At 35.1% G+C, this 17,283-nt stretch overlaps 1 protein-coding gene across 4 annotated transcripts in view; it reads right to left on the reverse strand.

The window, feature by feature from the left end:
* Positions 1-17,283, reverse strand: part of DIAPH2 (diaphanous related formin 2) — a 211,122-nt gene that overhangs the window by 96,188 nt on the left and 97,651 nt on the right. For all 4 annotated transcript variants that reach the window (XM_065643073.1, XM_065643071.1, XM_065643074.1 and 1 more), the window contains one exon: positions 6,244-6,369. In XM_065643073.1, coding sequence (XP_065499145.1) covers positions 6,244-6,369 — 126 coding nt within the window. The remainder of the gene's footprint in view (positions 1-6,243; positions 6,370-17,283) is intronic.

A 17,283-nucleotide genomic window follows, 5' to 3' on the forward strand; every position in this document is an offset into this window, starting at 1 on the left:
CGAGAAGCCAGGCAACTCACTAACATCTCAAATTTGATACTCAAGTCACAAATTTGGCTGTCTTAGAGGTACATGACCTCACACCAAAGCATCCTGGATGTAAAATTTAATGTACAGGAGCCACATGATTTTTTTGTCTTTGCTTATCACGCCAATCAACTATGCAAATTTGAATAAAATCCTGTAGAATATGCAGAAGGAGGTGGAAGTTCTTAAGAGCACTTAAGTATCACATTAACAATGAATTCAAATTGACACAAGTCTGTAGTGGAAGGGGGAAAAAAATGTATTCCTAGTACTTAAATGTACATTCTACTGCAAAAAGTTCCTTGCAACATGAACAATTTATACACTTGGGAACTTTCAGGGTGTAGGTGTAAGCTTAAAGTATTCCATTTTTCCCCCCACTGGAAAAAAGTCTATTTTAACGTTCCATTGTTTCTAGACTTTCCTCATTTATAAGTAATATCAATAATCTGAATTTAGTGTTATTTATTCTGTTTTCTCTGTATTAGCAAGAAAGACTAACAACTGTTGAAAACACTAAAAAAATTGCTCAACTAAGCATTTAATAGAGTATTAATTTTTTCTGAGGTAAGACCTGGAGGGAACAGCGGAAATGTTGATCTCTTAAACTAGAATAAATCACTCCCGTTTCATTTCCTTCCACTGTGTGCACTGGTAAGTCTTCTTAAAAAAGACTTTATTCCCTGGTGCTGGCACTTGTTAAGATATGTGTTTTCTGCTGACTGTTCCTTGGGTTTGTTTTTAACTGTAAGCAAAAGGCTTAACTTTAGACAAATGCTCAACACTAAAAGTAACAGAACACCCTGATTACATTCCTACAATGTAAACATAACTTAAAAAAAATAAAAGCCATGCTACATCTAGAAGCCAGGTCGTTCTATTCCTTTGTTTTCATTACATAACTTAATACTTCATAACTTTCAAATGACAGTAATTACTTTTTCACTGCCTGTTTTGGACAACGCTTGGGTAAGGAGGGGAGAAGAGAGAAAGAGAGCAAAGTAGCAAGTGCATAAGAACCAGACCTTTACTCCCTGGATACTATTTAGGAAAAGCATTTTATCTGGCTAAATAACCATTATTTTCCCTAAATACCTCTTTTAGTTAAGAACTCCACTTTGCAATGAAAGTGTTTTCAAATGTCATTTTTGCAGATAGCAAGAACAAAAACATAATATAAATATTGTTAGAGAAGGCACATGCATAACATTGTCTTAAGGGTTATACGTGACCTAGAATTCGAAAAATCATTGAATGGTTCCATTTTCCAGTTCCCAAAGTACTGAAAAACACCTCTACATTTAAAAACACATTCAAATACACTCAGGCAAAAAATAGTTACTTCAAATGTAAGGGCATATACAAAAGTTCCTAGAAGTCTTCCCCGTTCAGAGTTATTTTTGAGAAGCCCCCAGTTATGAGGAAATTTAGTTACTAATGTACATTCTCATGCAGAAATGAAGGCACCAGTGCATTTCGAACTTTCTGAAAAACAAAAACAGGCTTTTCTAAAAATGACATCTCAAAACACTAACTGAATTATTTTTCCATAACGAGCTAGGAGGAAATCCCAAGTGTTAACAGATGACAAGAGTGTTAATGCCATTACCATCCTTTCAGCACCCCATGTCAGGGTGTAAATGATGTCCTGCTGCTCAGTCACTCTGAGAGGAAAAAGGGTTCACAACCATTTTCAGATGCTGAGATGATGATTCAGAGTCCATTCGTTTCTTCCCTAGCGGCCTGCTCCGAGATTCCGCAGTACAGTCCTTCGTACAAGAGAATTGCCAGTTGATGTTTTAGTGCACATTAAATATTATCTAACATTCTCAGTACATAAAAGTCCTACACGCACTTAAAGTAGGCTTCTCCCCAGATCATTTCACTACCACTGAAGTACATCAAGCAAGGAACTAATAAAGCTCCTATTTAGTTGTGAAGCATTAATCATTATTAGATAGAACTATGAGCATAAATACATATCAAGTAAGAATATATGCCTTTCAAGAAGACAGAGTTTTTATTGCATAAAAAGGATTCTGTTTTAATGAACGATGTTCCCTTCTGAAAATAAAAATTAGTTCACAAATCACTGTTTTTCTATTTAATGATAAGATGACTACACGCAGCTTTGAAAATTTTTTATCTGCAGTGATTTTTGTTCTTTTATTCATGGTTGCCTTAATGTTGCAATTCTTTAAAAATAAGCTTTTAATTCATCACATGTATGCAAATCAGTTAGAAAAAAACAAGTGGCACCCTTTATTGCTCTAGTAGGCAAAAGATTTTAACAAGATTAGGCATGTTACTATTTCTTACTAGAGTAAACAATACAGCTAAAACCAGGAAAGCTATAAAAAAACCCCACCTTCATTTAAGGACATACTAGTACATCTAGCATACAGTATATAAATTAATGTAAGATCACTTACAAGCTATCTAATCGTCCAAAAGCAACAGAGCAGAAAGTCATTCTCTCTAACTAGCAGGATAACAGAAAGAATGAACCTAATGGCCAGCAATTGAAGAGCGTGTCCCTCCAGCCACCCTGGCTCTACCAATTCTCCCTTCTCCTCAGAACAAAGCTCCTGCCTATTTTCTAGAGGATTAAACCTTCATCCCTAGGGGGTAGGTGCATGTTGGGAGGGGCAAGAGGTGGTATTTATTATTTATGTATCTACAGTCCTAAGTCAAGATTAATTAATAAATTAACTCTGTGCAGCTTTCCATTACTGCCTCTGAAATACCCTCTTAATTTTGTTGTCTTTGATCTTTCTTAATAACATTTAAAGTATCTTGAGCATCTTCCTCAATCCCCAACTAGACACTCATGTTTTAACATCACTAAAAAGAAAACAGCACATATACCTATGGCAAGTCAGTATTAAATTCAGAGTTTTCTACTTGAAAAATCTTCCGTTAGAGGCAGGAACACTGAAATAAGACAAGCAGTGAAAGCCAGATTTGTCACATTGATTACTTTTCTAGACTGTTGAATCAGGCTCCCCAGTGCTGCATGAAGCTGGGCTAATTATGAAAGAAACTGAATGTGCTTCTCTTATCAAATTATCATTTAGTTGCCTATAGTCTTACTTTAAATATAAACTATTCAGATAACATTAACCCATTTTCCTCAGTTTGTAAATAATAAACATTTTTAAAATAACCATTTGATATGTATCAAGTTAGCAGAATGCAGTCAAGACTGCATGAATTTAATTCTAAAATCTGTAATCAACAGGGTATAATTACTTGAACATAGTACTTCTGCAATATATTGCAATTCTTTAAACAGGTTGTGTAACAGTAATATACTACTCTTCCTCTCTTTGTATTTAATTCCTAAAGCAGTTTTAAGTTATTTTTAAGCATTCAAGAATTACATGAAGTATTATGCACTGAGATGAATAAGTGTATAAGCTAAATAAAAAAACTGATTAAGTGAAATCACAAATTAGCCTGCTTAGAAATAGGTCAGGACAAAAATCCTAGATGAAAATCTAAGCAAAATTTCAATCCATCTTTGTTTCACTCATAATACTAAAATCTTGCCTTATTTTCTAAAAAAAAAGGTTTAAAACCTAAAATTAAGTTCTTTCAAAGCATTTGCTTCTATATTATGAATATTGTTATTATTATTATGAATATTACGAATGGTATTTTTATTGTAATTAACTTCCCACCTTAGCTTGATATCAAGCCATATTCCTTTCATATTCTCCGAAGAAATTCTCATCCACAATTACTGGTTAACAGCTTTGTTTATTAGCAGGAATGGGAAGGAGAAACTATGCCTTTAATCCTGGAAAAATTCCTGCATCCTGAAACTCTCTACTGAGAAATTATTTATGTTCAGATACATCTCAAATTTTCTGAAACACTCAAGCAGTTAGAGAGATGTTCAGTCTGAAATTCTTTAACTTTCCAATCTCAGTACGTGCTATCAACAACAATTCTTCAACGAGCTGACGGAACCAAAAGAAATACACACTGAAGACTAAGATGTCATTTCCCTCCACTTAACTTTTATTCTTCTGATAAAAAAACCCCACAAAACGAAACAAACAAACAAAAATAAACAAACCAACCAACCCCAAAACCAAACCAAACAGCACCACCACAGGAGTATAGAAAATCTAAAAATATTCAATGATAGGCAGAAATAAATTCTATAATTTGACATAACTGGAGAGGACTTTCTGAAAATGAAAACCACCATTTATCAGGTCATCTATTAATTATGAAAACAAAAACACTTAGGCAGAATCATTTCATTTCTTGGTCTTATCTATTTTGTCAAGCCACTAAATTCACTAGTATGATAAAAGCTGTCAGACACCTAGAGTTCAGGGTGACTATTTTAATTTTTTAATTACCAGGAGTTGGTAAGGTAGCTGTGACATCAATGTACGTGCACTGAAGTTGCCAATAGACCTTCAACAATTAATTTTCAAAAATTCCATGGAATCCTCGTACATTAGTACTATTTTAAGAAAAAAAAAAAATCTACCTTTAAGAAATTCAGGCAATAAACCACAGAACAGAAAAAGGTAAACATTACCTACCTGGCTCATTTTTCTCATCAAATCAATTGAGTGATGCAAATCATTTTTATAAGCACAGCAAATATATAGGTAGCAAAACAACAAAGGGCAAAGCATTTACTCAACACAACTGAAAAAATGTATATAACCTGTAAATAGAGCTGTCGGGCTTAACAAGAAAACATGGTTGCAAACGGTGCATTTTACTATCTTGGTTTCACTTACGAACTAAAGAGAGGCTTACTTGACAGTATTCAGCCTACACATGAGGACGAGGCAAAGGACAATTACAAGGCAATATTATAAGATTTTCTTATGCAAATGTATCTCAGGAAAATAATAAGCTTTTTCTTTTAATAGCAGAACTGATACATGTGATTACTAACAAGTCTCCTAACCTCATAAATAAGACAAAGTAGAAGAGAATACGTAAGTAACAAGAAATAATTTTCCACTTCATCATGAGTTGTCTCCCTTAAGCTTCTTTTCTGCAGTCTTGTCAGAAACTTAAAATAAATCCATAGAGATGTTATATTTAGTATCTTCTTGTGAATTTCTGTCACTGAATCCGTTCAGATTGTTAATCCCACTGAAACTTAGTTTCCATATACACGGTAGTTTAAGAGAACCTCTTCGTTATACCCACCTACTAAATGCACTGAGCAGATACTAATGGCTCTAGACATCAATCCCCTCTGTTTTTTTTTTCCCTTTGAAAAACAACAAAACTATGACTTCTGTCTGGTTACAGCAAGAAAGAATACATGTCACATGAATTATCTGAGCTTCTATAAATGCACAAAATGCCTTGGACCTCGCCAAGTACCATACACCAAATACTTCCATATACACAGAAATGTGCTTTGTGCAAAATAAAACCCTGTATACTTCTTTTAAGAAAAAAAAAAAAGGACTTTTGCTCAGTCTCTCTCTCAGTTTCGTGAGCTTCTTGTATCTACAATATACTTTACTTGTTACTCATACTTTTGAGCAAAAGTAAATCTGGATATATAAAAATTTTGGAGGAAGACAGGCTGAACAGACACCTACGATTTGGTATTCTCCCACAGAATTTACTTACTAACATTTAAAGAACCTACTGTCTCTATTCCCTATGACATGAAAGTACAAATCACTTTTGAGGAAAAAAAACAACACAACAAAACACACAAAACAACCACCACCACCAAAACATTTTCTCTAAAACAATCTGTTAAAAAAAACAACACACACCAAAAAAAGAAAAAAAACCCCAAAGCACAAAACCCTGTTAACAAAATCCATATTCCTCCCTTCAAAGAACAACACGTTTGAAGCTAAAATAATTAATACTCTCACCTTTACTTCTGATTTTTTTTAGATTTAAATGATTCAACAATTATCATTAAATACCATTCTTTAAGGCAAAAAAACCATACTATATTTGTGACTAGTCACTATAACTACTTCCTTTAAGAAAGCTATCTGGTTTCCTCCTTGGAAGTCTGATTATAAGCACTTCAAGTTATACTCAGTTATGTGTTTTCTTATATTCAGTGTGTTCTGTTACGCTTTTCTTTTGCTAGAATAAAAGCACGGAAGAGCAGAGTTAAAACTTGTTATTCAGTGTTGTAAATACTTAACCAGACAATCAGAATGTTCAGATCACCAATGAAGACATGCAAAAAGGATATGCTCATCTTTTCTACAAACTTATCATGTTCATCTTGTGTTTTAGGGAAATTCTTAATGTCATTTTCTAGGCGCTGGATTTGCTGGTTCATTGAATCAAGGTTGCTCTTCAGAGTCTGGGCTGAAACTAAGAAAAAAATGACAATGAGTAAAAAGCTTCCAGATTCCAGAAAGGGTATCAGAAGGGGAGAAAACAATGTCAGCATAAATAGTCCTACGGAGAACGAATCCATTAAGTAGACTTATATTTTTCTGAATTACTGCTCATAAAAGTTCTAATCTTAATAAAAATTAAGTGAAAAATATCTAATGTAATATACCAAATCATCATATTAAATGTTGAAATGTCACCACTTAATTCTACCATTAGTTCATATCATTCAATTTCTATTTAAATTTATTGGTAAAAATTCTAATATTTCATTCTTTTAAGTCTAATTCAAATACTAAAAAGTAACTAAGGTTCAAAGAGATTGTATCATATTAATGCATGTACTTGGTTAAATGAATGATCTTATTAACGCACATACTCAGTTACAGAAATGATTTAAAGAATATACATAGAGAAAAGATCAAATATTTTTCTTTTACTGACGTTAAACTGATTTCTAGAAACCAACATCTGGGGAACCCGCTGTTAATATCAAAGGTAGATTTGAATAATAAAAACTATTGATAATTAAAAAGGACTCACAGTATAGCATCAAAAACCAGGCTACTCTAAATGAAAACAATGAACATTGCTTACTCTGCCATATTCTATTCTAATGTAAACCACTATTTCTGTAATTTGTATTAAACAACCACTAATTTATACACCATGAGAGGAATCTCCATTGGAAATCATGACATCACAGTTTTGAAGGTGAAGCAATACCATACCACAAAGAAATTTCAGAACAAGATGAAAAGCGAAAAGCCCCTGGTCAAACTGTAATATTAAAACAAACTGAACCCGTAATATTGAGTTTTATGATATAACCAATAAAGTCCACTTATCATTCACAATTTAATCACAAACAGCAGTTTGACAAACGCTGCCTCTCAATTTAAAGACGTATTTTAGAACACAATTCTATCTTCTGTGCTTTGTCTCCTCTTGCATAGTTTACAAATAGGAGTTTTTAAGAACATGAAGACAAACTTAACACCACCTTTCCCCAAAGAACATTGTAACGTTTGCACCATCTCACATCCTTCCTCTAAACTGAGTACAGGATATTTCAAGTATACCGTGTTTCAAAGGCAGTTTAGATTCTGCAAACTACTTCATCTCTAGTGACAGTGCATACAATCTTTAAAAGACGACAGTGCCACCAACAACTTTTGCTCTGTGGAATCAGAGGTGACAACATCCCGCATGTTATTGACTCTTCGGTAAGTGGCCAAGTCCACGCTCTTGTGTGACTGCAGGCAGCTGCTTCTCAAAGCTGACACTGCAGATTTGTATCCCAGAGAACACCAGGATTATTTGTGTACTCAAGATATGTACATTACATTATTATTAAAGGAGTTTCTCCCTTTTTTTTTTTTTTTTTTTGAAGGTAAGCCATTTGTCCAAAAGTTGTATAGAGCTTTTTTTCAAAAGACTGGTTTGTTTTCCTACTTAAAAAATTGTGCTGTGACTACATGACATTAAACAGCATCAGGAATTTGATTCAGGATGGCTTGAAAAACAGTATATAGGAAATAAAAGTTCTATAAATAAGGAAGCTGTTCCCAGAACAGAATTAATACTATCTTGATTGTAAGTAATAATTCATATCAGCCATAACACCACTGATTTAACTTTTCACAGGCACGTTCAAATACATAAGGCACCAATATAGCTGTGTTTATCACAGACATAATCTTGATTTTATTTTCAATTTTATCCATTTTATACTGAGTACCAAAGGAACTACTAATCATGTAACCTTAAAATTATAGTGAAACCACTTTTTAAGCTTAACTGAACAGGGGAGGGAACCAAATAAATCTATACTGACTACAGCATCCTTGTAGCTATTAACTTCCAAGACATAACCTTGACATCAACCACTAAAGTAGTCTGAATAACAAATATTGTCCAAGTTTTTAGGTTATGGCTGCATTAGTTTAATTGCTTGATATTATTATCAGAGACGGAGCACACATTTTTGCTTGAACTGAAGAAGTTTAATCACTACAGTATTTTTGTTGGCTCTTATGCAGTTGGATATGGAGAAAAATGGCACTAAAGTAAAATGCTAAAACTGAAAAAGAAATTAGGAGGATGCAAATGGCAATTTTGTGGGTAAAAAGAATAGCAGCTGGTGAGTAAATAGGCAATATAACAGATAAAGTTTAACTGTTTTTAGCAATTTGAAATTATTTATATGCATGACCACTTAGGAAGAGTAGTAGTTTATATTTGTCTGAAATTTAAAAGTGTAAAGAAATTTAGCATGCAATAACAAATAAGAAATCTTAGCCTCTGTGATTGAAATGGAAGAAAATGTTCAGAAAACAGTTTAGATTAGATGCATACTGACTTTCAAAGTAAGAAGGAAATCTACCCAAGCAAGAAGGCTGTGTGTCCCTCAACTAACTTCTATATTCACACTGAATCAAAAAGTATTGCAGAATATTCTTTTTCATTCACTTTTTTTTTTGCCTAGCCCAGGCAAATGTACAAGTTCCTGTTCAAACAATTTATGAAACTGTTTTTCTGCAAGACAAGCTTAAAAAGACCATGTAACAGGAAACATATATATATAGACTATAATAAAATATCTGCATTTCCTCCCATAAAACTGTTTTATTAGAGATATACTACTTCAGTAACATGAAGAGGAAGCAACATGAATCCCTTTTACTCTTTCAGGGAAAATAATGTGAACGTCTTAAAACTCTTGCAAGGTTTTAATTTATGAAAGCATAAACTCCGCTTGCAGCAAAATGCCATGTCTTTGAAACCATTCCATAAATGCAGGTACCAAACAGACTGTCTCTATCACTATACTTCTCAAAGCTGGTGATTGCAAGACAAAGGCTTGTTCACCTTCAGTTTGCCCATCATTCCACATGAAAATTAGGGATCCTAGTAGAACTAGTCTGAAAATCTATATGGAAGGTGAAATTTAGTCTTCAGTGGCACACAAGCGCTGTTCAAGAGCCATTACTGGGAAAGCCTCTCTGTAGTAGTAATTGCAATACTGTTCCATTTAATGTTACAGCAGGAGAGAACCACCAGCTAAATCCAGTAGACAAATATACAGATCTCAAAAGGAACAGACAGGATGTAACACTTAATATGTCTCTGAGAACACGTGCAGCTGTTGGGGAAACACACCGGGGGAACTGCAGTGTTCTCCCAAACCAGCACATCTGGCTGCCAGCACCGGGCAGAGCACCAGGCCGTGGGCACCACCAGGCACTTGGTACATCCTTATGCCTTCCATCAAAAAAACCAGAAAAAACCCAAAACCTATATACAGACCCATCTTCAAGGTCAGAGAGAGGACAAACAGCAGCAAGATTTCTTAACCTGTACCAAACTGAATCAGACTGGCCCGTTATTTAGCAATGAGAAAAGGCTGGCTTGCGAAGAGCTGCTGCAACTCTAAGATGGAAAGAAATACAGCATCTCTAACACATGCACCTCGAATTATGATAATTAAAGGACTTATGAGACAGAGAAAAAAATCCAATACCAGAAATGCAACTTGTGTGCTTCAACTACCTAAAGTATTATCACACAGTATTACTATAACATATAGGGCTAATATAAACAAGGCGAACATGAAATTATGCATATTAATCATAGAATTCCAGGTTGGAAGGGACCACAAGGATCATCTGGTCCAACCTTTAACGTATTGTCAGACTATTTTTCATGTCAGTGGAAGACTAATATAAGCACCTAGATTTATCAATATTCTCTCTGCACAAATACAGAATGAAACTCAGTTAATCGTGCATCATTAAATCTGCAACTGATTAAAAGATTATTGCGTATATTATTATTTATTTATAATAGAAATCCACAGTCATTGAAGAGAAGGCACAATGTCATTTTGACATGAAAGGTGATATATATATATTTTTCACTTTACTGTTTTCATTATATTAATTCCTCCTCTGTGTAAAAAAATAAATTTGCATCCACCTGTCTTGGAGAAAGCAGCTGCATGGACTGCACGCTAAGGAAAGCTTAGTGCATGTCTGGTGGACCACTTTAGTCCTAGAAAAATGCTACAAGCAGTTAATCTCATGTTAATGTAAAAAGCTAGCTAGTCTCCACAGTCAAGCTAAGCATTTTGTATTTACAGTAATACAGTAATAGTACCAGAGGACAGACTAATCCTTTCCAAAATAAGATTGTGTCAAACTAAGAGTCCTTCCCTGTAACAAGGGATGAAATGATACATTTTGATTAGGTGCAGTGTTTCTCCCATAATAAATTCAAAGCGTCTCTGATCATGATGCAAATCAGGGACGGCCATGTCCGCGTTTAGTAAAAACTCTGAAGTGAGAGTCAATGATATAAATGACTTCAGTACCCAAAGGCAAATCTATATGAAGCAAGCAAACTGTTGGATTTGTAAGTCTAGACAGTATTTGTGCCATAACTACATTCTGAGCGTACTCATGACTATTTATTTCTTATTGCCTGAGGGCAGATGGAAGTAGTCTTTCTCAAAAGTCTGAAGAAAAGCCAGTTTGAGGGGAGATGGGCAAGCAAGTACTTAATCTGCAGGAATTACAATAACTGATTACTCAATTCATTCCACTAATAAGTTTATATTTATTAAAAGAATAAAAGTTTTGTTGGAGTTAAGATGAACTGCTACAGCCTCCTTGAGCATTCTGAGTCCCACAGTGTGTGTGTATCCCAGCATATGCCTCTACATTATTGCAGTATATGTACATATATACACACACTTACCTAAATATCTCTCACAGGTATACATATTTATACATTTATATATGTATTTTTGTGTGATACAGGTGTACCATGATATGTATATCTCACAGGCATATATATACACATATATTTATATGTGTGTATACAGACACACACGTATATATATACCTCTATTTGCAACGTATACCACAGTATGCCCGTATCACACGAAAAAACCCATAAGTGAAGCTTCACGACTGAACAGCTTCCAAATGTGCGAGCAGTACAGCTCCCTTAACATGTTATTTCTCAAGTAATTAACATGTCACTGTTCATACTAGAAATCTTTCCTAACAAGCTATACTGTCCGCAGGACACAAACTACAATCCATCACATTGTCACACTTCGATATACAGATAAACCATTGTTTTAAAAAGGTAAATCGAGGATTAGAACTTCAACAGTAAAAGTAACTCTATATTGAAATATTTTCCCAGGAAGAACACTGAACTTAATCATTAGAATTTCTGAAGAAGAAACCAGATAAACAGTCAAGACAGGTGGGATCAGGCAAACTCTTAAGATCACATCCAACCAAGCCAACCAACAAGAACCAGCAAACACATTTCTTTCCCAATAAACATCATGCATTTTTCACAGAACTTAGAAGTAAAGCAGCATTGAAAAGTACATTATAAGGCCAACAGTGTCAAAATTTCAAAGCAGAACCCCAAATATTGCAGAAAAAATTAAATTCATAGGCTCAAAAGAAATGTTAGAAATGCTTAAGAGCAGTGGTTTAAACACCTTGGGACGAAAGGGAAAAATCTAGAGAGTATCCACCTCTTCTTCCAAAGGGAAGCTTTCTGACATGGAGTACTTATGCTTAACAGTCAATATATCAAACACGACACACTTTTTTCCCTGTAAACCTTCCACTGAATGTTTTAAAGTTTAGGAAAAAAACACCAACTCTGCCCGAATGATAATGTTTTGTTTATATATAGTGACAACATACTGTAAATGAAAACATGTAATTTGAAAAAGCTTTAAAATAGAATTTTTAGCAGATACGTTTCACACATAGATGTGCATTTCTACTTCTAATTTGCATGCTAAGATTTCATTCACCAGCAGGGTCTCTGCATTTTAGTTTCCTTATCACGAGATTGACACAGAATGGTGAAGGCAACGACACAGCTGTGCTTTATCACTTCAGACTTCTACAGTAAAATCCTCATCTTAGTCAACCAAAGAGACAGCGATTGTGCATTGATCCTGTTGTCCTGCCCATTTGCAAGCAGAGGTGAACCACAATTTTAAGAGCACCTTGCAACAAGTCTAGCCCAAGTAGCTCTTATCTTTAGAGTTTAATGAGAGATTCAGCCTAAGACACTAATTATCTTTCAGTCTGAGATGATGTTTAATGAGGCATGCATGTGCAGAAGCTCTAGATTGCAATATTGTTCTCCATCTATAGCAAGAAAAGAAGGAGACTTATCAGTCCTCATTGGAGAAAAAAAAAAAAAACAACCACCAACACAAACCACCCACCACCACTCTACCAGATCAAAAAGGGTCACAATCACCATTGAGATCAAGACCTGAAATTATCACAGTACAAATGTTTCCAAACTTATATGACATCTTCATATGTCTTATCAGAGCAAGAAAACAGATATAACTGATACAATTTAAGAAAAGGATGACAGAATTTAAACACACGTGGAAAAAAAACTATACCACCCAAGCTAAAAAGTTATAAAAACCAAATTTTGGGTACAAAATATGAACAGACTTTCAGCTTCTCAGAGTAACAATAACAGCTATCTAAAGTGAGGAAATTTAATTTAAATATTACACGCACTGAAGTACAAATGCCATTAACAAATTTGCCTTGACAAGTGAGATAGTGGGGGGGAGGGAAAAAAAAAAAAAAAAAGATTGCCTGTTAGGCCTAAAATCAGAAACATCATGAGCAGCACATCTTCCTTCGCTCCTCTGGAGCTGAGGAAATTACAAACAGTGTTCATAATGCAGAAACACTCAATATATCCACAGAACAAAAAGAGAAATTTCTGTGGGTAGTTGATATTTAATATCAATATATGTACAGAGTTGTACTTAAGTTTAGGGAACGAATCTGTCTGTCTCAGTTCCAGCAATTATGTGCCTGCGTACATGTTTTAAGAGTAATTCTAATACACGTAACTCAAGTTAAGACATTAAGAATCAATTATAAATGACAAACAGTGCTTTAGGAGCCCAAACTGCATTAGCACTATCACTATTGACATGAGGCAGTTGTTAAAACTCCTTTCCAAAGCACAGCACAAAGACATTGATCTCCTCAGTGACATATCAGAACATACAATCTCTTCCTTGCTTTGTGAAGCTCGTATTATCCAGCTCATTACCGGCTTAAAATTGTCTACTTCTTACAGTCAAATTAATTGCCAGCAAAAGACCAGTTTTCTGAAAAAGAAAAAAAAAACTCTTAAGCCCATAAGATTGCCACCGTTTAAATCCTGACAAGTGTTATGCTTGTTTTTGTTACCTGCCTAAGTTCTGTGTGTACCAACCTCCTACTCACTCTGAACTCTCTTACCAGTACCAGCCTTTTCACCTCACTATTCAGGTAAAACGACAGTACGTTATAAAATATAAGCTTGTTAGTTGAATGTGAACTGACAGACAAAAATATTTTAGAAAATAAAAGTCCTAACCTCAGAAATATAACCAGAGGTACGAGAGGTGATAGGTGAGAACAGCATCGTGTCCAGTGCAATATGAATAGCTCCTCCAGAGTACTCCAGAAATTCACCTTACTCTGACATTAATTTTGAAAATAGAGCTTATAATTACAAAATCAGTATCTATGGAATAAGCACACTGCAGCAAAACTTCCTGGCAAAGGTATAAGGCAAATCACTAGTGAGGCAAAGCAAAGAAGCGACTGGACTTCTATGTTCTATTCACTGCATCCAGATTTGGAAGTGTGAACTGAAACATGCTGAATTCTGCTTTGTTTTCTCCAAAAGTTTCTCCATACTCCAATTTCGCTTGGCTTGTATATCAAACTGATATGCACACACTGTAGTTCATTGTGAAGCAGCTCTGGCACACTATAGCCTGTGGTGCATACGTGCAAAAATTGCGGAACTTAAGGGAGACAAAGAAAGAGATGGAGCAAAGTTTTTGTAATACAACCTAACTGCTCTTACTAAAAATGCACTAGAGAAGGTGTTGAGCAACTTCATCCAACAGACCTCCCTCCCTTCAGGCTCTCAACTTGTAATAGGTTTTTGTTCTTTCCAATCAACTGAAATGCAAGCTTGTCTTACACCAATGAAAGGGCAAATTCAGTAACAGAGAAGAAGGAAAAAAAGACGTAGGAGTTTTTTTGCAGACTTCACCTCTCTCTTGCGGCTGGTATTCAGGAATTCCAAATAGATTATGTAATTTGAGAAGCCATTTAAAGCAGTCTTCAAATCTGGATTAGTTTAACTACAGTCAGAAATTATTAAATGCTTTAATTTCCTTAATGAGCAACAGCCCATGAAAGTAATTTTAACTTTTCTTTAATTTTGCCCTTGATATTTACACTTTAGGGAGATAAGTGGATCCTTAAAATGCATGCCATACAAAATAACTCTGTTTAATGCACAATCCAAATTGTAGCTTCAAAATATAGCTTCAGAATTCAGAACTACTACAATTTTGCTTACCATTTATTATACATTAGAAGAAAGCAACTAAATAAATCCTCAAAATTTTTACAGACCGGGAAAATTTCATAGGGAATTTTGCAAAGTGCAAGGCAATCCGGAATGCTACTGAGTCTCCAACAGGATCTTTTGCAAGAATTGCCCATTAGAACTACAACACACAAACTATCTGTGGAGTTTTTGCTTCCCCATCTTCCTGATGGACACTTGCCAATGAAGGAGAACAAGTCTGTCAAAAAACTTCTAATGAGACGACGCATAAGCTACCATCAATATGGCAATGCTATATGCAAATACAGGAATGTTACTAGAGAAAAAAAAGCTTTCCAGTATTTGATGTACCTAACCGTTTATTTACTACATTCAGAAAAAACACACTGAGTTTCTGACATTTTAATATTGCAGTATGTGAATGAAAGGAATGATAGATACAGTGCAAGATTGACTTTTGATTATGATGCAAAATGCCAACTTCCAATTCTATTACGGAGAGAAAAGTCACAGATGCAGGCATTAAATTTCTCACGCCAGAAGGCATTGTCTATTTTATATCCACTAATGTGCCAGATTGGGCAAAATCTGTTTCAACAATTTAAACTCTGCAAGGTGGAAAATGCTGCTGATCTCTTTGTAAAAACACAGTTTCTTCTGCTGCAACGAACTATAAAACTTTTTTTTTTGACAGAAAAATGACTACTACTTATGATTATGTTCTAAATTGCTATGCTTTAAAGCAACAATGGCACAGAATGTTTTGAAATATTTTCCCCACTCTAAATTATGGCATTAAATCATAGTGTATACATATATACAGTATACATACATATGCAAGTATATATATATTTGCATTCCACAATGCTTCTGACTGTTAATGTCCTTTCCAAAGAGATGCCTCAACCATCAGAACCGTATGCTTGCAAATTAAAGAAATAATGGTTTTGTGTCAACATGAGTGAGGAACCTGTGCTCCTGTTATTGGTACTTTCTAGTCTCCTGCACAGACATAATTCACCACCCCAAGGCACCTTTCACATTATTTTACTCAGAATGTCCTGTGTTTCTTTTAATAATACTTTAAAAGAATAAGTAAGTGGTCTACCTTTATGCCAGGTAGAGAATTCTGCATGTTAAACACTGGAAAAAAAACCTCATTACTTCTGAAAGAGACTTTACTATCTATACTGGTGTTGAGTCAGGCTCAGCCCTTCGCTTGGAGTTGAGCTGTTCTTGGGAGTTCTACATAACTGCTCAGCTAACCCCAAAATCCACACTCCATCTATACATACGAGGTATCACTTTAACTTGTCCGGCATTTCAGGAGAACATATAGAATGGCCAATGGCCAACTACAGATACGAGCATTCTATACCCAGCTGTTTCTGAAGTAAACAGCAGTGGGACAACACGATCTCATAAAACTTCACATGACTCTGCACATTCTAGTAACTCCCACTCTCGGCAGACAAAACAAGAAGGTAACATAACTATGTCAAGAACTATTAAACTCAGGAGGAACTGGACACAGTGTTCAACTCGGACACACTTTAAACACAGGCACAATGTTTCAACATCAACTGCGATTTATAACTGTTGCTCTTAAAATCTGAAATTAAGTTGTTACAAAATACACGGCTAATATTCCTCCTCTTGATTTTATGTGTTACATATTTCTCTTTTATAATTTCTGGGAGGCTTGACACTCAGAGCCTCACTCTCTCAGCCTGTCTCCATAGCAGAGGTGTCCCAGCCCTCTGATCATCTTCACAGCCTCCTTTGGTCCCTCTCCAACAGGTCCATGTCCCTCTTATGTTGAAGCCCCAGAGCTGGACACAGAACTCCAGGTGAGGCCTCACCAGAGCAGAGGGGCAGAATCACCTCCCTCCACCTGCTGCCCACGCTGCTTTTGATGCAGCCCAGGATACGGTTGGATTTCTGGGATGCATCCACAGAAAGGGATGGGAATTTGTCAGGTATTTAATAAAATCACAGGTTATAGGATGGTAAGAGCAAACACCATGAAATGCAGCAACTGGAATAACAAGTAAAGGGAATGAGGTCGAAATGTTTCAAAAAGGCTTTGCAAATTTTCAGCAGTAGGTGGAGAAGAGGAAAACACTGCAGACTAGGGGAATGTAAGCGAATATCACTCCCAAAGTATCCAGTTTGTCACAATCTTGTGGAGTTGTTTTTTAATTGGTTTTCCTTTCATACAGTCTGCTTCAAGTAAGAATGAACGCTTTTCCCAATAATCTCTTGATAGTTAATCAGTTTGACCTTCGCTTATACTTTCCAGAATAAAACTGTTTCCTAATTTATTTTTACTTTTCATAAACCTCTAGGTTGATCCTCCATCTTTAAAAAGATCAAATATTTTATTATATCTAATATCAGATTATTGAAGATTTTAGTACATGTATGTGCAGTTCATTTAATCCCATTGACCTT

The sequence above is a fragment of the Caloenas nicobarica genome, chromosome 12 (genome assembly GCF_036013445.1).
Source record: "Caloenas nicobarica isolate bCalNic1 chromosome 12, bCalNic1.hap1, whole genome shotgun sequence".
Taxonomy (NCBI): domain Eukaryota; kingdom Metazoa; phylum Chordata; class Aves; order Columbiformes; family Columbidae; genus Caloenas; species Caloenas nicobarica.